General features: G+C 40.4%; 1 protein-coding gene across 18 annotated transcripts in view; it reads right to left on the reverse strand.

The window, feature by feature from the left end:
* The window catches only part of LOC117715213 (solute carrier organic anion transporter family member 1A5-like), a 56,629-nt gene extending 49,708 nt beyond the window's left edge, over window positions 1-6,921 (reverse strand). For 4 of the 18 annotated variants that reach the window (XR_013112722.1, XR_013112720.1, XR_013112718.1 and 1 more), the window contains exons 1-3: window positions 6,780-6,921; window positions 5,315-5,574; window positions 888-938 (exon numbers count right to left, since the gene is read on the reverse strand). Coding sequence is in view for 3 of the 18 variants with exons in the window: in XM_076940769.1 (XP_076796884.1) it covers window positions 888-938; window positions 5,315-5,477 (214 nt within the window). In the remaining 15 variants the exon portion in view is untranslated. Of the gene's footprint in view, window positions 1-887; window positions 5,575-6,779 lie in introns of those variants that run through there. The other 14 variants (XM_076940769.1, XM_076940771.1, XM_076940770.1 and 11 more) reach the window with 14 other exon arrangements.
* Between the last annotated feature and the right edge of the window lie 20,203 nt (window positions 6,922-27,124).

Consider the following 27,124-nt stretch of genomic DNA (forward strand, 5'->3'; position numbering starts at 1 on the left):
TTTACAAAATAGAGTATTACACAGCTGTTAAAATAATGACAACATAAAATTTGCAGGCAAATGGATGCTACTAGAAGAAAATCATGGGCAGTGGGTTAACCCAGATACGAAAAGACAACCTTGGTATGTTGTCACTTATAAGCAGACATTAGCACTTAAGTGAAGGATATGCATGCTGCACTCCACAGACCAGAGAGGCTAAGTAACAAAAAGGTGTCAATGGACATCCATGAATCTCTCTAGAAGAAGACATAGAATATATTTTGCAAGTAGACAGAGGGCTGGTGGAGTCTGAAACAAGGGAGTAAAGGGCTAGAGTAGTGGAAGACATGACTGGAAAACAGGTCATGGCAGTAGAAAATTAGTGCAGTGGAAATTCCATAAAATCTAAGAGAGTGACCCTGCTGAAGTCTCCAAAGTAATAGAGGTTATGGAGCATAAACTACCTACCTTCTATAATTGACAAGACTCCCAGTAGTGGATCTAGAACATCAACCCCATTAGAAAGCCTTCTACCTACAATGTGTCTTTCCTGGAAGATGTGGTAGGGTGATAGTAGTACAGAACATGTGTGAGTGGCCAACACATGACTGGTTCAACTTGAGGCCAGCCCCATGAGGAGTCCATGTGAATTCACTGTGTGAATGGACAGGAGCCAGAGGCTGGTCATCCCAAAAACCCAGGATAGAGCCAAATACTTCTGGCAAATAAGGTCAATGAAATGATTGCCACTGATATTCTGCTATTCTCATTAGATCAGCACCTACCCTAACTGTCATCAAAAAGCCATCATCCATCAACTGAGTGGAGCAGATATAGAGACCCACAGACAGGCAAAGCCAGGGAAACAAAGAAGTGGGAGAGAAAGAGTGGTGCTGTTTGCTCACCTGCGTGGGTGAGCGTGGGTCCTGTTGGGTGGAGTTGTGGATCCTGTGGCTCTGAGGAACAGAAGCATGAGAATTTGACTGAGTTCACTCCACATGATCGGGCAGATGCTGCAGAGATCTGCCTCGGTGTGGGGAGATCTCAGTCTGAAGTCCGCAGGGGCAGTGCTCCCAAGTGGGATCTCTGAGTTGAGGTGGCTGACCCAGGAGACTGGTGGTCTTTGTCTTTGGCTTCCCAGAAACCACTGTGAGCCACAGAAGAACAGACACTGTGGGTCATGCCAGCGGGATAGGTCCACAGCCGAGAGAAATGAGAGGGAGGGAAGCCCCTACAGTGTCCTTTGGGTTGAGACTCTTGGTTACTGGGATTCACATGGCTGGATCAAGGCTGGCTTGTTTGAAGTGATGGCCTCCATTGTGGGAATGTAGAGAAGTCCTCAGCTGGAGATTAGGCAGTGGCAGCAGTGGCAGCCACAGCTCATTAATTAGTTAAAGGCCTTCTCCAAGGTTCTCCATGGTGGGGCCCCAAACACATGAGGAAGTCCATGGGTTTAAAAAGTTTATTATCATGTCAGAAAGTGGATGAATCTGTCTGCACCCCCCACTTCTCTCAGGGCAGACCTGAGTTAAATAGAAAGGGAGGAGGGAAGTGGTCATGGGAAAGAATTCTTAATTGGCCAAGCCCTCTGCCAGGTATCTCGTTAATATGGAAATTTCTCGAGGCCTGTAGTCAAGCCCAATACCTGCTGAGGGGTTGGAAGGGGCATTGTCCTATGTAACTGAAAGGAAAAGATCAATGTAGGACTTGGCCACATGTCAGAAGCCTGGGGTCTGGGAGTGAGGCCGAACACCTACCATCATCCCATTAGGGTCCAGGGTTCAAGGCCTCTGCTCAACCAGGAACCAAGCTATCCTTCATGGTCCCACAAAAAAATGGTTCTAGGAGCCAGACGCGTGGAGGACACCAGGAGAACATGGTCCTCAGAACTTACCACACAAAGATCACAAAGTTTCTAGACAGTGGAACAAAAATCATGGACCCTATCTGGGTTTGAGCTAGAACCTGTGCATATGCATTATGGTTGTATAGACTGGTATTCTTGTGGGAGCCCCCCAAGAGCAGAATTGGGGGATGTCTGTGACACTTTCTGAACGTAAGACACTTATCACCTGATTGGGTCACCTTATCCAGCCTTGATATGAGGATTTCTCATAACCTCATTTTTATTTGTAATTCCATGTTCTGTTGCTATTTCTGGAAGGCCTGTGAAGTGAAAACTTCTAGTTATTTGGAAACTTAGTTACATCAAATGATGTTTTGCTGAGGCAGACAGGTGAAAGAATGCCTTGCAAAAGCAAACAAGTGGAAGACTTTTTTCCTAAAGAAGACACAGATGAAAAGATGTTTGAATATAACAAACACATGAAAGGACTCTTGATGAAGGAGTATAAATATGACCCCACAGACAGTAGGAAAGGTGGGAGAGGAGCCCAGAGCATTGGTTCTGTTAGCTCCACCTCACTATTCTCTGCTAAAGATATACATGTATTGATTCCCCTTACATTGCACTATTGAGCTTACCTTGTGATAACACAGTCATTAAGACAAAGTTGCCCAAGAACTGCTCTTGAGGTTGCTGTAGCAATTTGATACTTCAGTGGCCTCACCCCAGTCTTGTTGCCACACCTGGAAGTTTCTTTAGGATTGAACTACAGCTGCCTGGTGGCTGTCTGCCTAGAGGACTGCTCTGCAGCTGCTAAGTCATATTTGGTGTTTGTTACAGGACTGTACTGTTGCCCAAGAAGATCAAGCTTGCCTCCAAAAATTATTGCTGAACAGGTCCACTTTCCCTTATCCTAATAAGTTTTCTCTTTCACTACCTCTGCTGGGTGATGGCTAGAGGAGAAGTTGAACCCTTATTAAACATAAGTTGCAAAATTTATGCCTACAAGCCTTTTTAAAAGGGAATCAGAGGAGGAGTGAATGTTGGAGAGAGAGGAAGTGAGGGGGACTGGGAGTAGTGGAGGCAGGGGAACTGTAGACATGATGTAATGCATGTAAATAAATAAATACATAAATAAATAAAAATAAATGAAAAATAAATAAATAAATAAATAAATAAAACACATGAGAATATTCACTGAGTTGCTATTAAGCTTCCACCTCACTGAGACAATAAAGGCTATTTGACCATGCTTCTTTCATGAGTTCTTTGTTTTCCAAGACTTCCCTGGAGTCTTTAGAAGAGAAGACAGAAGTGATTCACAGAAACATAGGGAGACACAGAATTTAAATCACAAAACAACCTAAGGAATAAATAACAAACAAATTTATGATAAGGGGAAAAATCCAACAATTCCAGATTTTAAAATGCAGGATTTAAGGAAAAGATACCTAAGATTGATCTAAACATAGTATTTATGACATACTTATTATGTATGGACAACCAGGATCCCTTCTGTATAGGTGATATATACATATAAATACTTATATGCCATGGAGAAAGATTGGCTTTATTTCTATTCAACTGTATCATTCTCATCATTCTACTTTGTGTTTTGAAAGTAGAACATTTTTCATTACCATCAAAGTATTTTAATTCCAGATTTCCTTTTTTAGAGAATCTGAAAATTTTAATATGATTTCTCAGACATACCCACAGCAATAATTTATAAAAATTCTCTGAAAAGATGTTCATTTAACATGTAATCCAGCATTGTTCTAAGTTTATAAAACACTTACCAAATTTCCCAATCCCAGTCACAATTAAGCGATTATGTATAACCCTAGTTCTATTTATTGCCTTGTAGTTAAAAAAATAGTTATTGAATAACTAGTATTTTAGTCACTGCATGAACCATCAAGATTCAACAAGAGTAAGACAAGCTATGCTTGTTATAGAGAAAAGTGAGGTCGTTTGAAACACCTCAGTTTCCAGAGACAATTATATGAATATGAATCCCTAGGAACCTACATTTCTCCTGAGAAAAATGATAGATAGATAGATAGATAGATAGATAGATAGATAGATAGATAGATGATAGAGAGATGATTGATAGATAGATGATAGATAAATGATAAATAGATGATAGATAGATACATACATACATACATACATGGATACATAGATAGATACATAGATGAATATTCACTTCTTTGTATGCACTGGATACAAAGAAGTCATGTAGGCTGAGATACAACTTACTTGTAGTGGAAATAGGGAAGGAAATTTATAGGCTGTAATTAAAGTAAAGGAACTTTCTAAGATGTGTCAATGGTACTGATTATCGTTCATTTATTCAATGAATATTTATTAAGGCCTTGCTAAATTCCAAACACATTAGAAGATGTTAGGCATCCAAAGGTTAATAGTTTGTGCTTGTTCTCAGGTAGTCTCAGAAGCCACTGGGAGAAAAAAATCATTGAGTGGTAGTGGGTAGCTTTTTCCATGGTGCACTTAATGTCAGAGGAAAGAAAATGATAGATAAGAACTGTTCTCATGATCATAATGAACAGTTCACTTTGGTGCAGTATAAGAGTTTAACCACTCATACTTTAAAATAAGCACAAATTTAAAGATCTCTTTGCAAAACAACAGCATTTTTTTTCTAAGCAGGCCACTCAGTTTCTTTATCTACAATGGCAAACAATATCTATCTTTCTCAAAATACTGATAAAAAATAGATTGTGACATATAATAGAAGGATTTAATGTGGGAAATAATTCGCAAAAGTTTAAGTAGAATTAGGAAACCAAGCAAGTTAAACACTGCATCATAAAGGGAAAGAGCAGAGATGCAGAGGCTGAAGGTCTCATGGACATAAAGCCACCAATAGGAAGCTAGGAAAATCCTGATATTTCTCCTCTTTTTCACAATTACAGCATCACAAAAAAATTCCCCAGTAATACAACCTAACAGAATCTGATGAACATAGAACCTGAAAACATTAATCTGCAGATGTCAGGGGATATGAAAGCAGATGAACATCAATGAGGGTAACCATAATTCTCACTAACAATTAAATATACCTAATGAATATTATAAAGTGGATGCACAAGCAACATTCAAGCAATGGTAGCTATTTGATGCTGCTTAATAGACTTAAGTCCTCAGTGCTGGTCTGACTCAGATCAGGTGATAGCTCCTTGCATAATTCAGGAGCTCTGATCTCACTTAGATAACACATTGTTTGGATAAAGTTGGACATCATGGAAGATTATAGATAATAAATAATGAACATCAACCTGACATAATCTTTACATATTTTATGCATTATTCTGGATACTTTTGTCATACCAGTGCATTCAATTTTCCTAAAGCCCTGTGGCATGAGTATTGTCACTCAACTTTAAAGATAGAGGATTTAAAGAGGAGAGGGGTCACATAACTATCTAAGGTAACCTAGGTCCTGTGGGGCAGAAATCTCACGGGCGGGGGGAGGGAGTCCTGCGGCGGGTCTCAGCAGCGGGCTTCCCATCCAGCCAGCAGAAGATCCCACATTCACGCAGCTGTCGGTGGGCGGGCCAGCGGCTACATCGGCAAGGTTCCAGGGTTCCAAAAGCTGGGAATCAGTCGGAGAGACCACGGACATGTGGAGTCCGGTTTTCCAAAGCTTTTATTGTTCATGACATGGTGAATGGACGCAACTGGTACACGCTTCCCCCCGCCAAAAGCCAGGGGAAACCAGTCTTATAGGGAAGGGAGAAAGAGGAGGGAATAACTTAATTAGCTACGCCCCTGGCCTTTTGATAATTCATTAATATTTAAATCTCTGGAGGTGGAGACTTGTTAGTCACACCCTCTACCTGTCCTACGTGACTGAAGGTAACAGGTTAAATGGAGTTACCTCGTCCAAGGCCCAACAAGGTCCTAAGTTACCTAAGTGGCAAAGTCAATATTTACCCATGTAGACTCTTACCAAGTGCAGCAATCTGCCCCTTCTAAGGAGACTGTGTTGGTGTGTAAGTGGTAAGCCAGAACTTTCTGAATGAGTTTTCAGTTAAGTTACTTTAAATCACTTTTGGTACTGCCTATGCTGTTTTCTGTAAGTAAAATTAGGGATTATTTTTCTTGTTATAAATGGAGGAGCTAGAGGTCTGTTAGCTAAGAACTTTTGCTGCTTGACAGAGGACTGCACATTGGACACTACCACTCACATCAGGTAGCCCTGAAACATGTGGAACTCTGGCAATGGATACCAAAATCCTGCTACTGGCTTCCATGTGGGCAAATGCACAGACAGATAAATGAATGAATGAATGAATGAATGAATACCTAAATAAGTCATTTGGAAAAATTGATAAAAGGAGTATAAACCTACTCCAATTTTAGCACTAAATAGGGGAGGGCAGGATAATAGTTGTTAGGTCAATGTAAGCCTGATCTTCCACAGCATCATAACAAGATCCTGTATAGAACACATGATTAATAAATGTTCATCTCTATTGCCTGTAGTTGTAGAAATATCTGTAAAAATTTATTCCTTTTGTTATGAAGATCCTTCTGTTTCACAAATTTGACATCTTACAAACTTCACACTACTTCAGGATTGACTTTGAAATAAAAGTGGGCAACCCCTGATCAGAGACTATCTCCTGTTTTACACAGCATTACACACTACTGCCTCCCACTCATTAAACAAAAGCACATATTTATTTTCATTTAAGGAGAATGGTCACAGGGCTTTACGAAGGTAAACATACAGAATTAAGGGGGCAGTATTCTGTGGGGCACTGAGCTGAGAGACAACCAGGTGTCTGGTCGAACGAGCTTCTGAACCCCAGAAACTCTTTAGGGACGGCAGGAGTTCAGCTCTGTTCCTGCCCCCCCGCCCCCCCTCAGCTTCCGCCCTTCACAGCCCCTCCCACAGAGAGGTTGAAAGGTCACATTGTACCTCGGCCGACCACTCTGACCAGCAGGGAAGAAAGACTAGCACACCAGTTCCTTCCAGCGACAGTTTTACTCAGGAATGACTTTCAGTTACAGCATCAAGGGTGTGCCCCCGTGCCTCCCTCGAGTGCAGCTTAAGTAGCCTCCAGTGGACTGCCCATCAGCCCATACTACATTCCACTCCACCATAGGCTGACACCCATGACGAGAGATCAGGCTACTGGCAAGCCCAGCCTCCTCACCAAATAAGGACTTGTTTACCCCAAGAGGGTTAAGGCAGTAGGCTCCACCTTTAGGGCACAGCAGAAGCTTTCCACATCACATCATGTAGAAATGGTGCCCCAGGCTCTCCTCACATGCATATGAGGCATCCCCAAAAACCTCAGACTAAGCCAATGGGGTTACCTGTTGCTAAAACCTTCACCCACCCCAAACTGTATATATTGAGCTTAATTGAGAAGTAAAGCTCGCACAAGAACCATCCTGTTGTCTGAGAGCTTCCGTCATGGACCCTCACCTCTTCGCCAGCTAGCTGGCTCCAGAGCTGTTAACACTGGGCAAGGGATCTACTGTCTTTCCCTGCTACTTAGCCTGCATTTCCCGGCTTAGCAAAGAGCTGTAACACTTCAGAACCTGCCAGCTTTCCCAGAACCTTCCTGGAATACCAGGCTGCCTCCTTGCCAGCTAGTCAGCTCCTTATCGGCCCAGCCCGGGCCTGGACTGGTTCAGCACAGAGAGACAGAGGCAACACCTGGGAGAGACCAGTCAGCGACAGGGCACCAGAGGCAGCGGCAGGGGCAGGCAATCTCCCCTCCCTCTTGCACTCTGTGTCCTTTGGCCTCAGCCCCTCCCCCCATCAGGCTGGGACAAAGATCTACAGACATCGGAAACACAGGCCAGAAATGCAGGCCAGAGGCAGCACGGAGACAGTAGTGAGCGTTCCCTGCTCTCACCCTGTCCCCAGTCGGGAGATCGTCGTGAGACACCCTCCAGAACAAAGGTCCTACAGTATTCCAGCTTAATGCATCCGATTTCAGTTGGTCTTGGAGGTTGAAAGTCACACCTCGTTTTACTTTTTAAAAAAATCCATGACTAAGAGTCAGAATGAACTATACTTTTACTGTTGGATATCTTGGAAATTTTCAGTTACAAGGACCATTACTGCATGAAGGATTAAAGTTAAATTGTGCTCAGAATGGGTGAAGGTCATTCTTTTTAATATCATTGAAGTTCTTGGATCTCTCTGCAATAATCACAGTTGTAGGGTGTAAGGTGTTATCCAGGACCACTCTGCCAAATGTTGGAACCCGCACTGCCAAAAGCTTGAGGGCCAAAATTGTTAGAGCCTGCACTGCCCCAAGCTTTGGGGGCTAAATTGTTCTTGCTTGTACTGCTGCTCTGGTCCACGGGTCAGGTTTCAGCAAGAGAGAGAGTGAGGGCAGACATGAAAAATGGAGAGCAGAGTGTGATTCAGTACCATTTATTCTCAAGTCTTTTTCCTAGTCCAAGTCCTAAGTCTCAAGTTCCCAGTCCCAAGTTCCTAGTCCCTAGTGCCTCCAAGTTCCAAGTTTCCAGCCCCCTCTTCTGTCTGCCTCTTGCCTTTTATAAGTCTCACTTCTTAAGTCACTCCTTTAAGTCACACCTTTAAGTCACATACACCCAAGGGAAAATTCTGGGTATATAAAACAAGATGGTACCAGAGTGTGCTCAGCTGTTGTAGGTTGTTGAAAACAAGTCTCTTGTAAGGGTATATGACTCAAGATGGCTGGAAGGATGATAGCTGCCTTCTGTTGGCTCCCCATAGGCCCCCCTTTTAAAAATTTTTTCAAAAGGGAAGGCTGGGAAAATTTATGGAAACCATGCCTGCCTTAGGTCAGTGTCAGGGACCGCTCTGACAAATGTTGAAACCCACACTGCCAAAAGCTTGGGGGTCAAAATTGTTAGAGCCTGCACTGCCCCAAGCTTTGGAGGATAAATTACTAGAGCCCACACTGCCCCAGCTTTGGGGGCTAAATTGTACCTGCTCGTTCTGCTGCTGCAGTCTGCAGGTCAGGGTTCAGCAAGAGAGAGAGTGAGGACAGACTCGAAAAATGGAGACCAGACTGAGTATGATTCAGTCCCATTTATTCTCAAGTTTCTCTTCTTCTCTCTTTCCTAGTCCCTTGTTTCTAGTCCAAGTCCCAAGTCTCGAGTTCCTAGTCCCTATTTCCTAGTCCCTAGTGCCTCCATGTTCCAAGTTTTCCAGTCCCAAGTCTCAAGTCCTTTTTTTTTCTGTCTGCCTCTTGCCTTTTATATGTCTCAGTTCTAGGTCATGCCTTTAAGTCATGCCTTCAAGTCACACCTTTAAGTCATGCCTTTAAGTCACACACACCCAAGGGAAAATCCTGGGTATATAAAACAAGATGGTATCAGAGTGTGCTCAGCTGTTGTAGGCTGTTGAAAAAAAATCTCTTGTAAGGGTATATTTCTCAAGATAGCTGCAAGGATGATAGTTGCCTTCGGTTGGCTCCCCACAGGTCCCCCTTTTTAAATTTTTTATCAAAAGGGAAGGCTGGGAAAACTTATGGAAATCATGCCTGCCTTAGGTCAGAACAAAGGACCCCAGCCTTCCTTTCCCATCTTTGGATACTCAACAGCCATTGCTTGAGCTCCTGTCTTAGGTTGGTGAGGCCTCCCTTTCCCTTTATAGGGGCATGTGTCTTGAAGTGTTCTCTTAGCTTAGCAATTAAGTTAAGGGTTAATCCTTTTTAGTCTTGATGACAAGGTTTTAGAATCCCCTACTTCCAGCCTTTAATAATGGACCTGTATGTGTTTCATTTGAATAATGTCTACCTGTTGTCATGCAAAAGCCATCAGTTTGTTGAACAGCATGCACCAGAGAGACAGGAGACTTAACAATGCCTGAATGGTCAGTATAACAGCAACTTCTTTTTTAAGGGCAACACATAACACCCTTTGTCTGTGGAGCAAAAAGTATAAGCCTCTTCTATTCGGTTTACAAATGTGTCATAGCAAAATCTAAATCTATAGAAATATAGAACTGATGATAGCTTTGATCTTAACAAAACAAATAGGGAAATCCTTGTTCCTGCTCCAGTAAATCTCAAACCCCAAAAACAACTATAGTAACTATGGAGTGGGTTTTCTCCTGGGTCTAAACAATGTTCCTCACTAAATCATAAGTTGGGGAATCAAGAGTCCAATAGAGCCACCCTGGAGGTATGGGTAGTGATGTCTCCTTCCACACTGAGGACTTCCCAAGTCAGGTTTGCTGGTTGATCTGTTCCAGTTTGAAGGCAATTGAGAAACACCTTTATGTTTCCTGCAAAGACAAAAAATATGCTTCTCAGGGGATTCCCCCTCTGTGGGTTTGTTATTATTGTCTATTTGTTTAATTAGTCTCTCTGGCAGCCAGCATGCAGAATCTGCAGTTTGGGAATATATGTAGACAGAACCTCTTCCCCAGATAAGCACTGGATCTGGCCCATTCCAGGTTCCAGTTAATGAGTCTTTCCAGAGGACTGTTGCAAAATTCTTTTTGGTATCAGGATGCCAGAATCTATCTGCAGCAGATTTTCCTTCATAATCCAAAGTTAAAAAATTTTAAAATAAAGAGCATGTGATGAAGGATATTTCTGGGGGATCCCTTGGTAGGGTACCATTCCCCCTTTTTAATTTTTTTAAATTGACATTTCTTGGTTCGATGTGCCCTTTCTACCATACCTTGACTCTGTGGATTATATAAAATACCTGTTTCATGTAGTATTCCCAATTTTTCACAGAATTGGTGGAAACTGGAGCTTGTATAACCTGGGCCATTGTCAGTCTTCATCTGTTTAGGCACAGCCAATACAGCAATTGTAGGAAGCATATGAGTGATCACATGCTTTCTTGTTTCCCCAGATTGTAATGTCGCATAAATGAAACCACTGTATGTATCAACACAAACATGTATATATTTTTGATTGCCAAATTAATTATAATGAGTAACATCCATTTGCCAGAGAATGTTTGGTATCAGTCCCTTTGGATTTACGCCCAGATGAGGAACTGGTAAAAGTTTAACACATGATTGACATTGTTTAATAATTTATCTAGCTTATTCTCTGGTAATTTTAAACATAATTTTTAAAGTTTTAGAATTAAGGTGATGTAACTAATGAGCCTTTATGGCCTGATCCAAGTTAGATGGTGGATCTGATAAAGTCACTGCAGCTACACGAGTAACTAGATCTGCCTTGGTGTTTCCCTCAGAGAGAGGACCTTGTAGCCCAGTGTGGGGTCTCAGGTGTCCTATAAGGAATTTACACTTTCTCCTCAAAATTAATTGTTGGCACTGTAAAAAACAAATCAGGTGCTTCTGAGGAATGCTTTATTTGTGCAGCAGTTTCTAGTAGAGGGATAGACTGAGCTATATATGAGCTATCTGTATAAATATTAATGGTTTGATTTGGAAATGCTGGAAACACAGCAATAACAGCATGTAATTCAACCAATTGAGCTTACACAGATGATGTAGCAAAGGAGATTACTTGACATTGAAAGGCATAAGCAGCTGTTCCTGATGAGGAATCATCAGTGAAAACTAGCAATGCTTCCTTGATAGGTGCATGCACAGTATGAGTTGGAAAAATGAATGTATGGTGATTACAAAACTGAATCAATTTATCTTGTGGATAATGATTATTTATCTGACCAGCAAATGAGGCACATGCAATAGGCCAGACTTCAGAACTCTGCATAAGCTAATCAACCTGTTGCCTTGCATAGGGTTGTACTATTACTTCAGGATATTTTCCAACATACTTTTGACTATTATCTCTGCCCAACATAATCATATCAGCTACAGCAACATAGTATGGATAAAGAAACTTCTTAGGGGATGAGGGAAAAATGAACCCATAATATTGGTACATTTTGCCAAAAAACTGCAGTAGGAGTTAGTTTAGTGTTAAAAATAAGAAAAATATAAAAGCTTAGAATAGTTAATATGAGTTACAAATTGAGATGAAATAGCACTCTCCACCTTCTGTAAGGCTTTTCTACCCTCCTTTGTTAAAGCCCTGTCAGATGTAGAATCAGGATATTCTTTGAAAATCTCAGACAGAGGCTTCAATTCTCCTGTTGTGAGTTTCAAATATGGTCATACCCAATTAATGTCTCCCAGTAATTTTTGAAAATCATTAAGTGTCTTAAGGGAATCAGTCCTCAAGGTGGCCTTACTATTAATAATATGTGGACCATTAATCTGAAATCCTAAGTAAGTATATGGATCTTGTAATTGTCCCTTTTCTGGTGCTATCTGTAATCCTGCAGCCTGTAAAGCTGTTCTAAGATTATCAAAGCACTTGAGTACCTGTTTTACAACTTTTCCTGTTTTAAAATATCATCCATGAAATGAATCATGTAGATTTGCTTCCACATGGTTCTAACACCCTCTATGGTAGAAGCCACAAACATTTGGCACAAGGTAGGACTGTTAGCCATACCCTGAGGCAAGACCTTCCATTGATATCTCTTCATAGGTTCTCTAAAATTTATATTGGGAACACTGAAAGCAAAGTGCTTTCTGTCATTAGGATGCAATGGGATAGTTAAAAAAAAAAATCAGTCGTTTAAATCTATAACTATTTTATAATAGCCTAAAGGTATGGCCACCAGTGTGGGCAGCCCAGGTTGTAAGGCTCCCATCCTAATCATGGTTGTGTTAACAGCCCACAAGTCTTGAAACAGTCTCCACTTTCCTGACTTTTTCCTAATGACAAATATCGGGGTATTCCAGGGAGAGTTACTCTCCTCTAAATATCTTGCCTGTAATTGCTCCTGCACTGGCAATTGAGCAGCTTGTAAGTTTTTGGTGGTTAGGGTCAACTGATCCACCCAGACAGGCAAATCACCCTTCTAGGTGATGGGATCTGCACAACTCCCTAGTGGTGCAGCTGAATCAGTAGCCCCCATCAAAAATACCCCAATCCTTTTCTTACATTGTTACCATGGACCTCAACAGGATGAGTAACCCCTTCTTAATTTTTTCCTAATTCTTTCCCTGGGGAAAATCCAGAGTTTACCATTTGAGCCATGATTACCTCATTAGGGCTGCACATAATCAATCCCAACTGGAATAACAGATCTCTGCCCCAGAGATTAATAGGGAGGCCTGGGATGACATACAGTTGTATATTCTCTGTATTACCTTCTTTATCTTTCCACAGAAGTACCTTAGAGCTTTGTTGTGGATTTTCACTTTGGCAATTACCCTTTAGATTGTTTACGGGTGGGGTCAGAGGCCAGGTGGCAGGCCAATCACTTTGTTTTAGGATAGTCACATCAGCTCCTGTGTCAACCAAGCCTTGGAATGTCTTTCTATCCAGCCATAGTGTCATCATAGGTTTTTGTTTTACTATAGGCTGTACCCAGTATACATCAGAGGAACCAAAGCCTTTATCCCCTCTCTTAGGACTCTTATATTTGTGATTAGTAGGAAACAATGGAAGTAACAATAGTTGAGCTATCCTCCTTTGTCAGGTGCCATAATGGGACAAGCTAATAATGAGCAGATGATCATCCTGAAATGCTTGCCTCAGATTATTATATAATCTGTAACGAGTGTGCCTCATTAGCAAGGCTGTGGTAGACGTGATTTTAGGAAAACTTCCTGCTATTAATATGCTTTTCCCATTATTGTTATTAGACATATGCAATTATAACTAAGCAATAGCACACCCCTTTGTAGCAGATCTCTGCAAATTCACGAAGATGTACTGTCTTGTAGTGACACTATATAGGCAAATAGATGACTTCTTAAGTCTTAATGATGATCCTATAAGAATTCCTAAAATTATATCAATGATTACTAAGCTCTTTTATAACAGGACTGCTATTAAGTCCCTCAGGCATAGTCAAACTGCAATGAGAACTCTGCCAGTCTCCTGAGTGTTATCAGTTAATTGCCCTGAGAGAGAAACTAACCAGACTCTCTCCTGCTCAGAGCACATTCCAAGAAGTGTAAAACAATTAACCTAGGATCCACAATTTATTATAGGTACCAGGACAGAAGAGAAAATATTGCCTGGGTTTATCTATACAAAACTTCATTAATTTCTTAAGTTATAGTTTCAAACTTTCTGCGAACCTGTGGAGCTAGACAGGTGATGAATGTCTAGCTAGATAATTACTCCTAATGAATATTCATGTAAACATTCTGTGTTGTAAACTTCCATTTCAATTTATGATTTGAATCTTGGTGTGAACTTGTAATGAACTTTGTAACATGTGATCATGTACACTGAATGGTGTATAAATTCCGGAGACAAAGACAAAGAAGTCAGTTAGAATAGAGTTAGTTAGAATAGTTAGTTAGAATAGTCAGTTAAAATGAAGTCAGTTAGTTAGGAGCCCTTCGTCTTTTCCTTTTCCATTTCCCCCTGCTTAGAATTTTTCCTCCCTTAGAATTTTTACTTTGTTAAAATCTTTTCTTCTTTCCCACTCAGGACCTTTCCACATTTCCCCTCAGATAGCTTTCATAGGATACTTTTTACACTTAATAAACTCTATAACAACTTTTCTAAGTGTCTTTTCTTCCTGCGATGCAGCCACAAGTTAGAGCCTAGTAGTTGCTGCTGAGATAGAACAAAGGCCAGACTCTAAAAGTGCAAGAGTAAAGGGAGAAAAGAGTAAAGTGGCACGGTATTGTGATACTGCATTTTTTTAATTCCTTAATAATTTGAAAATTAAACCCTGTGTGATGTTTCCAAGCAACCACTTGATCGCCTCTGATCTTGGATACAGGAAAAGCCTCAGCATCTCCCTTCTCTGGATGATCTGTGGCTAATCTAAAGCTAGATGATAGGGGCTGCCTTTGGACTCTGGGTTGAGGAATGCAAGGAGCTGGGGGATTTTTGCAGTTTACCTCTCGAGACATCTTCCCTGTCTTTAATTTTTGTAGCTGATTAATTAAGTCCCAATACTCTTTTTCCAACTCTGTTTGTTGTTTAAGAAAAGATATTTTTTTCCTGTAACTTTCTTCTGGGATCTGTAACCACTATCTCCATTGTGGGAGAATTTGAAGGTGGAGGCACATAGCGAGGGGTTCTATGGGCATTCAGGGTCATAATGTTTGGCTGCCTCTTCCTCTAGGTCAGCAAAATCTGGCTCTGACAAATTGTCATCAACCTTTGGTTGTATTTTAGATTCTAATTTTGGATAAATATGTTTCTTTTTATTTTGAACATGAAAGATAGCATTTAAGGAATGAAGCAAAAGCAGACAATTAACACACATGAGCAGTACACAGCAAAATAAAAACAGACAGTTGAGTTCAGGCTGATGTATTCTTGCCTCAATTTCATTATCGTGATTTACCTTTCTCAATGTAGCAGATTTCCTGCAGTGATTGCTTTTGTTTCACTTCTGAATTATCGGCAGATCCTTCTTTCAGTAATGTCCCACAGTGGTTCTCTTGTTCTTGCTGCCCCACATTGGGCATAAAAGCTTTGGGGACCTCGCTGCCAAATGTTGGAATCCACACTGCCAAAATCTTGTGGGCCAAAATTGTTAGAGCCCACATTGCCCCAAGCTTTGGGGCAAATTGTTACAGCTCTTACAGCTGCTCTGGTCCACAGATCAGGGTTCAGCAAGAGAGAGGCAGTGAGGTCAGACATGAAGAATCCAGAGCAGACAGAGTGTGATTCAGTCCCGCTTATTCTCAAGTCTCTTTTCCTAGTCCAAGTCCCAAGTCTCGAGTTATTAGTCCCTAGTTCCTAGTCCCTAGTGCCTCTAAGTTCCAAGTTTCCAGCCGCCTCTTCTGTCTGCCTCTCATCTTTTATAAGTCTCACTTCTTAAGTCACACCTTTAAGTCACACACACCCAAGGGAAAATCCTGGGTATATAAAACAAGATGGTATCAGTGTGTGCTCAGCTGTTGTAGGTTGTTGAAAACAAGTCTCTTATAAGAGTATATGGCTCAAGATGACTGCAAGGATGATAGCGGCCTTCTGTCGGCTCCCCACAGGGTGTGTCAAAGATGATCACATTTAAAGACACAGGAGATACAGATGATATTTCCTCAGGTTCTATAAGGGCAGCTAAATTGTCTTTGCTGGACTTCCACAATTCCATTAAATAATGGATTTTTATTATCATAAGGCCATGAACCTTATTACTAGATGCATCTATTTTGTCTGTATCACTAATGAAGCCTCATTACCATTCCAGACTTTTTCTCCTATTATATTTGCAGCATGGCACCAGGGATGTCATTCCTAAATACTGGCTGTGGTCAATTGTAGCTGCCATATGTTGTTCACTCTGTGTGAATAGCAAGTACATGGTTGTTACTTTATTCAGATGTTCATTTGACATTTATACGAATCTATTGTCTTCATTTTGAGTTTCTGTGCATGTGTGAATGTGCATGAGTGCACATGTATGCAAGCATGTTTGTGTATGTGTTTGAGTGTTTGAATGTATACCTATGTGCAGAACATAAAACTACATCAAATATTGGCCCTTCCTCACTTTCTGTTTGATTGAGGCAGGGAATTTTGCTGCTTATTATCCAGGATAGCTATTCTGTGAGTTACCCAGGATACTCCTGTCTTCTGACAGAGGATTAATACCTTTAAGAAACTTCATTGTCAGTTTTCTTTAAACAAAAACACTAAGAAAGCCAATGTGAAATGTACCCACAGTGTAGACATCTTGTTTGTCTGTCTTTTCAATCTACTCTTGCATAATTTCTTCCCACATTTTAGATGAAAGGTTTACAAATCATCTTCATTAAATGTTCATTAACTCCTTCTTCCTCATCAATGTATTCACTCTGCCTGTTCCCCATGGAGCTTGCCATGAGGCCAGCCTCCTGGGAATGTCCTATGTAGTAATAGACAAATGCTTTGGCTTTTTAGTTAGTTTTCCAAAAGAGGATTTCATTGCATTTTTAAAATCACAACACTCGTGTTTAAAGAAGGAAGACAAATGATCTGAAAAGCCACTGGAGGGGCAACACCCTAAACCTTAGGAAAGCTATTTTCTTTGTTTAAGATTGATTACTGCTCAGAGAATGATAAGCTCTTTAATTTTATTAAGCACTGTTGAATCACAAACAAAATTTCTAATCAATCTAGATAGAAAATTCTCCAAAAGGTATTTTTCTGTCTGTCTTGAATCTGTGTTGAAGCATCTCAGAGACTTCTAAATTTACAAAAACAATTAAAGGTTGTCAGAGGTAAATATCTTTATTGACTTATTAGGGAGCATGGATTTCCCACATTAGAATGTAACCAACTAATTATTTGGATGTATTTGATACCATATGAGTGGGAGCAGCATAGTTGCTAATCCTTTTACAAATCTAAATAACATATGTTAATATATTTATTAGAAATAAACAAAACAGTGGTTCTCATGACCAAATACGGAATTTTTGAAAGGGAATTTGGACCCCTGGTATCAGTACAAGATACACATGAACACCAAATTCTTAGCACAAGAGAGCTTTATTACCCTGGGTCTGGGGAGAGGAGCATCAAATGCAGCAGAAACAAGGATGGAAAGCAAGAGGGCAAATAGTGTTTCTGCAGGAGTGGAATTTTAGGGAGAAAGAAGAGAAAACTGTGACAGAGTGAGTTGATAAGTCCTGATTGGACATATTGGTAAAATAATTAATTTTGATTATTGGACCTTGATGTTTTCTTCAGGAATGGGTCAGTGGAAAAATAAAGAAATTGATCTTGTAGGTTAGCATTGGGAATATAACAGTTTTAGCAAGGGTGAAGAGAAAGGTTAAAAGTGCAAAACCTGTGTACAACAGTTGCTATGTTCTAGCCTGTGTTAACTTCTGTGCAACAGTTCCTATGTTCTAGCCTGTCTTAACCTGTGTACAACAGTTGTTATGTTCTAGCCTGTGTTAACCTGTGTACAACAGTTGCTATGTTTTAGCCTGTGTTAACTTCTGTGCAACAGTTCCTATGTTCTAGCCTGTCTTAACCTGTGTACAACAGTTGTTATGTTCTAGCCTGTGTTAACCTGTGTACAACAGTTTGGGGTCTCTCAAGCCTCTTCATTCCCATATTTTGTTTTATTATTGTGTTGATGGATGATAGATAAGTGGGAATCATTCTCTCTGGTTACTTTCTACTGACATTGGAAGCATCCATGTTGGGGACCTAAGAAAACTAGAATATTGGTAAATTTGAAGAGATGCAGGTTATGTCACTAAATGATAAAGTTCTCTTGGAACATCTGAGGCTAAAAAAGAGAAATTTGTGAGGCTGGAACAGAATGTAGGAACAGAGGAAACACTTGGGGCTGGCACTGAGGATGGATTTGTTGGAGCAGTCTGCATTGATTTGAAATCTGTAGGAATAGATAAAGACTATGTTATAGTTAAGAATTTTAGGAGGAAATTGTCTTGAATGTACTTTTGAAATTTTTAAGCTTGTGGTCTTGGTAGTTGGAGGAGCCCAAAGACCAGAGAAGGGGAAAATATTCCAATCTTACAGAGAGACATATGGGAAAAATAAGGCTGTTGGTGGCTAGAAGTACTTATATGGAGTCATTTAAGTTAATTTTCTGAAGTTTATGAAAACTTTAATTTTTAAAAAAAGGAAAAAATTAAATAGTAGCATTACCATTGGTCTTTTACCTGTATTGAAATTTACATTGTAGAAATGTTAGTAGGTTTATGTTTTTAAATCAGAGTAAAAGTTTGGGCACTTGAACAATAACAGCATGATGAGAAGCAATCTGAAACAGCCTTTCATATGCCTTAAATTACTTTCTGAGATCCAATTATCACTTTCTCAAATCCACATATTAACCTGAGAAATATTCTTTTTTGAGCTTTTATATTCTCAGACCTTAAAACATTCTCTTATAACTTGCATTTATACATTGTAATTAGGGGTGTACTGTTTTGTAAAAAAAACAAAAAAAATCTTATTTGCTGGAGTAAGAGGTTTGTTTGGAGAAAGGACAGAATAGATTTATTAGTAGAGTGGAATATTTCATGTAAATAAGAAGTATGTTTTGTGTTAAAGGAGGATTAAGTGTGTTGTTATCTGGGTTATGTAGTAGGGTAGCTTGGAGATAAGTGGGATGAGTCTTAAAGAATGAAAACTTAGCTTGAAGGAGTGTGTCATTGAGGCAATTATTGTCTGTACAGGAAAGAAATATATGTGGCAAGTTTTTGAGAAGAGAAATCTATAGGACTAGAATCTGAGTCAGTTAAAGAAATGGGGTTCCTCTGTAACTTACAGGCTGAGAGAGATATAGATTGTGGGAATAGACTGTGATGGGGACTCCTGTAATTAGTTTAATAGATTTAGAGATGAACAGAGCAGAAAGAGTTGTAGATGGTGTTGTGGATGGTGTTGTTTAGAGTTTTGAAGAGACTCATGACATGATGGGTTCTAGAAAGTGCTTATGTATTTGAGAAGTATAAAGATGGAAAGGTCTTTATTTGATCTGCAAGGTAAAAATGTGGGAAGGAAAGGAGAAAGACTTAAATTTAAAGCACTTTGGATTTTGTTCAAGGGAGATATAAGGAGTAGAGATGGGCAAAGTAAGATATTTAGGTGTTGAGAGAGAGAATCTAAGATAGGTGATTTGTGGAGACCAGATATAAGTTCTCAAAGTGATATTTGATAACACATGGAGCTGAGAATATTGAGGAATGAGGCAGTGTCAGGTTAGTTATTGATGAGGGATGGGCTGTAAGGAGGTAATCATTTATACACTGAGGGGAAATGAAAAAGATAGAGTAGGTCTATAGTGAATGCCTAAAAGAGAACCATTTGGAAGGTAAACAGGGTGGAGAGAGACAATTGCGGTGTTAATTGACAGAATTATAACAAAAGGTACCTTAAATTTTGATAACTTTTTCAGCTGTGGAAGTCTCCTGGCGGCTTGCCTCTGTCATGTCTAATCTATATAATTCTGGGAGATTCTATGAGAGTATGCTCCCGCCATTCTCCAATTACTGCCTCTCTGCTCACGAATTCCCCAACACTAGGGAATCCAAACTATTAGGCACCAAGGCTGTCCACTTCCACTGATGCCTGACAAGGCCACCCTCAACTACCTCTACAGGTGGAGCCATGAGTTCCTCCCTTTGTGTTCTCGGGCTGGAGATCTTAGACTGGCTACTCCAGCTTGTTTCTTAGGACCATTCGCTTGACAAAATGTTTTCCAGCCTTTTACTTGAAGATAGAGTCTGATTTGTCACTGAGGTGGGTTTCCTGTAGGCAGAAAAATGCTGGGTCCTGTTTATATACCCAGTCCGTTATCCTATGTCTTTTAATTGGGGAACTGAGTCCATTGATGTTAAGAGATAGTAAGAAAAAGTTATTGTTGCTTCCTGTTATTTTTGTTATTAAAAGTGAAATTATCTTTGTGTGGCTATCTTCTTTTGGATTTGCAGGAAGACAATTACCTTCTTGCTCTTTCTAGGGTATAATTTTCCTCCTTGTATTGGAGCTTTCCTGCTATTATTCTTTGTAATGCTGGGTTTGTGGAAAGATATTGTGTAAATTTGGTTTTGTCATGGAATATCTTGGTTTCTTCATCTATGGTAATTGAGAGTTTTTCTGGGCATAGTAGTCTGAGCTGGCATTTATGTTCTCTTACAATCTGTATGACATCTGTCCAGCATCTTCTAGCTTTTATAGTGTCTGGTGAGAAGTCTGGTGTAATTCTGATAGGTCTGCCTTTATATGTTACTTGGCCTTTTTTCCTTACTGCATTAATTATTATTTCTTTATTTTCTGCACTTGCTGTTTGGATTATTATGTGATGGGAGGTATTTCTTTTCTAATCTAGTTTATTTGGCGTTCTATAGGCTTCTTGTATGTTTATGGGCATTTCATTCTTTAGATTAGGGAAGTTTTCTTCTATAATTTTGTTGAAGATATTTATTGGCCCTTTAAGTTGGGAATCTTCACTCTCATCTATACCTATTTATCCTTAGGTTTGGTCTCATTGTCTCCTTGATTTCCTGGATATTTTGCATTAAGAATTTTTTGCATTTTGCATTTTCTTTGACAGTTGTGTCAATATTTTCTGTGGTATCTTCTGCACCTGAGATTCTCTCTTCTATTTCTTGTATTCTGTTGGTGATGCTTGTGTCTATGACACCTGGTTTCTTTCCTAGGTTTTCTATCTCCAGGGTAGTCTCCCTTTGTGATTTCTTTATTGTTTCTACTTCCATTTTTATGTCCTGGATGGTTTTGTTCAATTCTCTCACCTGTTTGGTTGTGTTCTTTTTAATTCTTTATGGGATTTTTGTTTTTCCTCTTTAAGGGCTTCTACCTGTTTACCTGTGTTCTCCTCAAATTCTTTGAGAGTGTTCTTTATGTCCTTTCTAAAGAGTCCTCTACCATCATCGTTAGACGTGATTTTAAATCTGAATCTTGCTTTCCTAATAATATGGGGAATTCAGGACTTTCTTGTGTGAGATAACTAGGTTCTAATGGTGGTAAAAGGGTGAAAATTTTTCAGAAACTCCTAGCAGGCTGAGCAGTACCAAGAGTGCAGGTCAGCTTGGTCATGAGCTCTCTGTTTTAGGAACTTGACTGACCACAAGATAGATGGTTAAGTACAAATTGGCTCTTTAAGAATAGCCTATACACAATGTTCCCCATGACTGTTCCTTGGACCCTGTCACAAACTGAATAATGGGCTGGGACTTTATATGGGTACTCTCCAATAACCCTCCTTCACTCCCCCTGGGTTGTGGTTTCCCCCCCTGTGTTGTGGTTTTTGGCTTTAAATTCCCTCTGTCTCCAAAGCCCTGTGTTTAGACCCCACTGCCCCTGCGTGGGTCATAGGTCTTGACCTTAGCATGTTGACCAAAATATACCTCTGCTGATTGCGTAGAGTTTGGTGTCTTGTGAGTTATTGGGTGGCCATGAATTCCTGAAGCTTGGGTGAGATCCTCCCTTTATGGGAGCCTAACATTTTTGGTTCCCTGACCGGGAAAGTGAGACCACCCTAAGCTCTAAGAACCCACTTGGAGATATGATTTCTATGTTTTTGGCCAATTTTGTTTTCTATATTGTCTCAGTAAAAGATTTCTGTTTCTGTGGTTTCTGTATTTTGGACCCATTCTCTTGTCTGCACTGTCTCAGTAAGCTGGGTTTGTGAAAGTACTTTTGGTTTTTATAGCTATTTGCAGCCATTTCTGTCTCAGGAGGAGACGAATGGAGTGATTAGCAGATGTGATCATGAAATCACTGGCTGCAGAGCTGTGAGACTTCCCAGGAGGGAAGGAATTCTCAGGGATCCCTGAGAGATTCCCATCTTGGTGCCAGGGAGAACGCAGTGGTTCTCTTGATATAGAGGACATGGAATCCCTCCTGGCAGGCACTGGGTTCCAGGGAGGACATGGATTCCCTTCTCTCTGTCACTCACGATTGAGACAGATTTTTGTTTATCTTTCTGTGTATATGTTTTGTCTGGGTTTTATGTTATTTGTGACGATGGGACAGGCTGTGACTAAAGTTTAACCTAGGACTATTAGACTGAAGTTAGAACCAGACCACATAACTTGTGGTCAGAAATGATTGTGACAGACTTTTGATGTTGACCAGCTGCCAAAAGAGACTTTTAACTTGACTATTATTTTTTAAGTTAGAGCTATTATTTTTCTAGAAAGACTAGGGTCATATCCCAATCAACAGCCATACATTACTTTGTGGCAGGACATGGTCCATGATCCACCACCATGGGTGAGAAGGAGGAAGCCAGGCTCCTGAACCCTGGTCCTCCACAGAATGAGGCACACAACAAACTGAAAGATTAATCACCCTTCCTTTTCAGATAACCCTGCCACTCTGGCAGGACTGAAAAAGTCTTTAATGTTTTTCCATCAGCCCTCCTGGGATGATTGCCAGCAGTTTTACAGGTTCTTTTTACTACAGAAGAATGAGAAAGGATCCTGTTAAAAGCCCCCCTTAACCAACCAGGCTGGGACACAGCTACAGGTAGGGAGGAGCTGACAATTTACCCCACCAGCTCTGGTGACAGGTAAGAAGTTACAGCCTATAGAGGGATTACAGAATTATACCCTGCAGGATTTAGTTAAAGAGACAGAAAAAGTATACCACAAAAGAGAGACTGAAGACTAAAATACTGGCCATAGTTGTAGGAGATAGAGAGAGAGAAAAGACAAGGCTTAGACAGACAGGGAACCTTGGCAACAGAAGATGAATACCAAATGGGTACAGAGAGATACAAAGACATCTGTTAGAAAAAGATCAGTGTGCCTAATATATATATATATTATATATATTATATATAATTATATATATATTATATATTATATATAATTATATATTATTATATTATATATATTATATATATATATTATATATAATATATATATAATATATATATTATATTATATATATATACACTGGGCTCTAGACTGTCCAAAAAAGAAAGGCAGGACCTCTAAGATTCCGGCTCTCAATGAAGATGACTAGAGGGGACCCTGAGAATGGAAGGGATCGCTTTGGACATTCTGGTGGATACTGGAACAGAATATTCAGTTCTGAAACAATCATTGAGAAAATTTTTTAAAAAGACCATAGTCATAGGGGCAACTGGGCAGAAACAATATTCTTAGACTACTTCATGAACTGTTGATCTGAGAAAAAGACAAGTGTCTCAGTCTGGTTATTCTTGAGTGCCTTATGACTTTGTTGGGGAGAGACAAAGTTAAAGTTTACTCAGACAGGACCAGGGGTGTCTTGAGAGAACCCCTACCTCTATGATATTGGCCTTAGAACTAGAAGGTGAGTAATGGCTCCATGAGCTTCAAAAACTACAAGAAGCCCCCCCCCCCATTAGTAAATGGTTAACAGAATTTCCAAAAGTTGGACTAAAACTAGCACTTCCTCTATTGGAGTGTGGCAGTACCCAATGAGTCATGAAGCCAGAGAAAAAATTAGACCTCACATTCACAGACTGTTACAACAAGACATTCTGGTGTCTTGCCAGTCGCCATGGAACACCCCCCTCTGCTACTGGTAAAGAAGCCAGGCACTACATTTGACTACATCCACCACTCTTAAAGGCCTACAAAGTACTAAGACAAATGAGAGAGTTCCTAGACACTGCTGGCTTTTGACCTAGATGCCAGCAGATGGCCTACTTGTCTGAAAGCCATTGCTGCTGTGGCCTTGCTTGAATTGACTCTGGGAGAGCAGATAACTGTTGTGACACCCCACTCCCTTGAAAACATTATCCAGCAGCCCCCTGACTGATAGATGACTAATGTCCACACAAAAGGGTGATCTTTGCATCCTGGCCATTCTGAACCCTTCGCCCAGAAAAAAAGACTATGAAAACTGATGATTCCTCCCCTGTCTATTGACATTCTAGCAGAAGACCAATCTTGACCAGGAAGTCTGAACTGGTATATGGACGGAAGCAGCTGTGTGATTAAATGTGAATGGGTGGTGGGAGCAGCAGTGATAGATAGAAAACAAGTGTTTTGAGCCAGCAGCCTGCCAGAAAAAAACACTGATAGCAGATATGCTTTTACCACTGCCACGGGACAATTTACAGACAGAGGGGACTGCTGACTTCTGCAGAAAAAAAACCTTAAGAACAAGAAAAATACTGAGCCTCCTCGAGGTCATCCATTTGCCTAAAAAAGTGGCCATAATTCATTGTCCTGGACATCAGAAAACTCAAGATGCAGTTGTTAAAAGAAATCAGATGGCAGATTTGACTGCTAAAAAGGCTGCTCAAAGAGCTGTGATCCTGACTGTTGAAAGTCCTAGAAAATATCTTGATGTCCATGTTAAAAATAATCTTTCCACAGAGAAAAGGACAAAGATATGTGACAAATTTACATTGTTTAGCTCTTAGGAGCTAAACACCTGAAGAACTTGGTAAAGTCCTCCCAATTTTATGTGTTGAACTTATCTGATGTAGCTGAAGCAGTAGTAAAAAAACCTGTGAGGCCTGTGTCCTGACTAACGCTGGGTATTCAAGATGTCCCCCAGAAAAAAAGACTATGAAGAGACAAACCTGGGACCTACTGAGAAGTGGACTTCACGGAAGTTAAACCTGCTAAATATGATAACAAATATTTGTTAGTCTTTATAGATACTCTTTCAGGCTGGGTAGAAGCCTTTCCTACAAACACTGAGACTGCCAATATGGTGGCTAAGATCTTGAAAGAAAACTTCCCCAGGTTTGAAATACCCAAGATAATTGGGTTTGACATTGGACCCACCTTTGTTGCCCAGGTAAGTCAGGGACTGGCCACACAACTAGAGATTAATTACATTGTGCTTACAGACCCCAGAGCTCAAGACTGCTAGAGATGTTAAAATAAAACTATTAAAGAGAGCTCAACTAAATTAGTCTTAGAGACCGGCTGGAAATGACTGGACAGCCCTCCTTCCTTTTGCCTTGTTTCAAGTTATGATTTAAGCTAACACCTTATAAGATTTTATGTGGGGTGTGGAGTCTCCACCACTTACTGAAACAGGCAGAGTATATGATTTTGATGTTGTTCTTTCTAAATCCCTCTTTGCCCACATGAAAACACTTGAGGTAGTTCAACATGAGGTCTCGGAGCAGTTAAAAAAAAAAAAAAAGCTTATGGGACTGGAGATCTAAGTGTGCCACATCAGTTCCAGTTTTGAGATGCTATTCTCATCTGCCCCCACTGTGTCAAGAACTTTGAGCCTCACTAGAAAGGACCATAACTGGTGCTCCTGCCACCTCCACAGCAGTAAAAGTCAAAGACATCTCTACTTAGTTTCATGCTTTCCATGTGAAAAGAGCTTTAATTATAGGCCCCTATATATTAAATAGATTAGTTACCTTTCTTAAAAAAAAATAAGTGCTGATCAGATTTTAATGTTACCACAACAGTACCATGCCTTACAGGGTCAAAAAAATCTAGATTATAAAGATGCTAAAATTTAGTTCTATGATTAGAACTCTTCCATCAGAAAAAGTGGGTTAAAATTTTTTCAGAAACTCCTAGCAAGCTGAGCAGTACCAAGAGTGCAGGTCAGCTTGGTCATGAGCTCTATGTTTCAGGAACTTGGCTGACCACAAGATAGATAGTTAAATACAAATAGTCTCTTTGAGATTAGCCTATACAAAATCTTCCCCATGACTGTTTCTTAGATTCTGTCACAAACTGAATAATGGGCTGGGGCTTTCCACAGGTACTCTCCAATAAGTCTCCTTCACTCCCCCTGGGTTGTGGTTTGCCCCCTGAGTTGTGGTTTTTGGCTTTAAATTCCCTCTGTCTCCAAAGCCCAGGGGTCAGACCCCCACTGCCCCTGTGTGGGTCATGGGTCTTGACCTCAGCATGCTGATAAAAATATACCTCTTACTGATTGCATAGAGTTTGGTGTCTTGTGAGTTACTGGGTGGCCAAGAATTCCTGAGGCTTGGGTAAGGTCTCCCTTCATGGGGGCCTTACAATGTCAAGTACCCTGGGTTGCTGATGCTTATGTTCTTGTGCTTGCCTTTGCCATCCTGATCACCTTAGTGCTACCTGGCCTGTCTCTGACTGGAGCCTGTTTTTCCTATTATCTTGGTTGTATCAGAACTGTGTGGGGTGGTTGTTACTACTAGGGTAAGAGCTGGGGCTGAAAATCTGCTCAGTGCTCAGGTGCAGAGAGGAAAGAACCAGTGCTCCTGGCCAGGAGTGACTTCCTAGGTCCTAGTGGGTCCCAGTTACTCCCTGTTTGGGGCAGGCGGTGCTGTCTGCTTACCTAAGATAGAGACTAGGTTAGAGCACCTAGGAGCCCCACTTCCTCTGGGTTGTTTGAGATTAGGGGCAGAGCTGCTGCCCAGGATCTGTTTAGTGCTCAGGCCCAGACCGGATAGAACCAGTCCTCCAGGCCTGGAGTGCACAATAAACATTTTAATAGGAAATGTGTGTTTTAAAAAGCTTTAATCAGAGAACCAATTTTAATTCTTTTCTATGGTTTTGATTTTGTTTATTTTTTCATTTCCCAAAATTATTTCTTGCTATTAAACACTTTGTGTTCTTTATTTCAAATTCTGATACTTCTAGCGGCCCCATTAGGCAGTGGTTCCCTCAAAGGTCATTATGTCTTCAGGCTAGCTACAACTTATGGGCTTCTTTTTGTGCTCCTTCTTAGTTCTCCATGGTTTCAGCTGAAGACCAAAAATTATCGGTGTTTTTGGGAAGGGTTACTTAGAGGTTGTCCAGAAGAACACAATCTTGCTATGATTTCTGACACGTCCATATGTCGTCACATGACACTACATGACATCTTTAAACACAGCACTTTCCAAGACATTTTTTGACATATCTTTCTGCCTATACATGATCATCCAAACAAACCA

Source organism: Arvicanthis niloticus, chromosome 9 (assembly GCF_011762505.2).
Source record: "Arvicanthis niloticus isolate mArvNil1 chromosome 9, mArvNil1.pat.X, whole genome shotgun sequence".
Lineage (NCBI taxonomy): Eukaryota > Metazoa > Chordata > Mammalia > Rodentia > Muridae > Arvicanthis > Arvicanthis niloticus.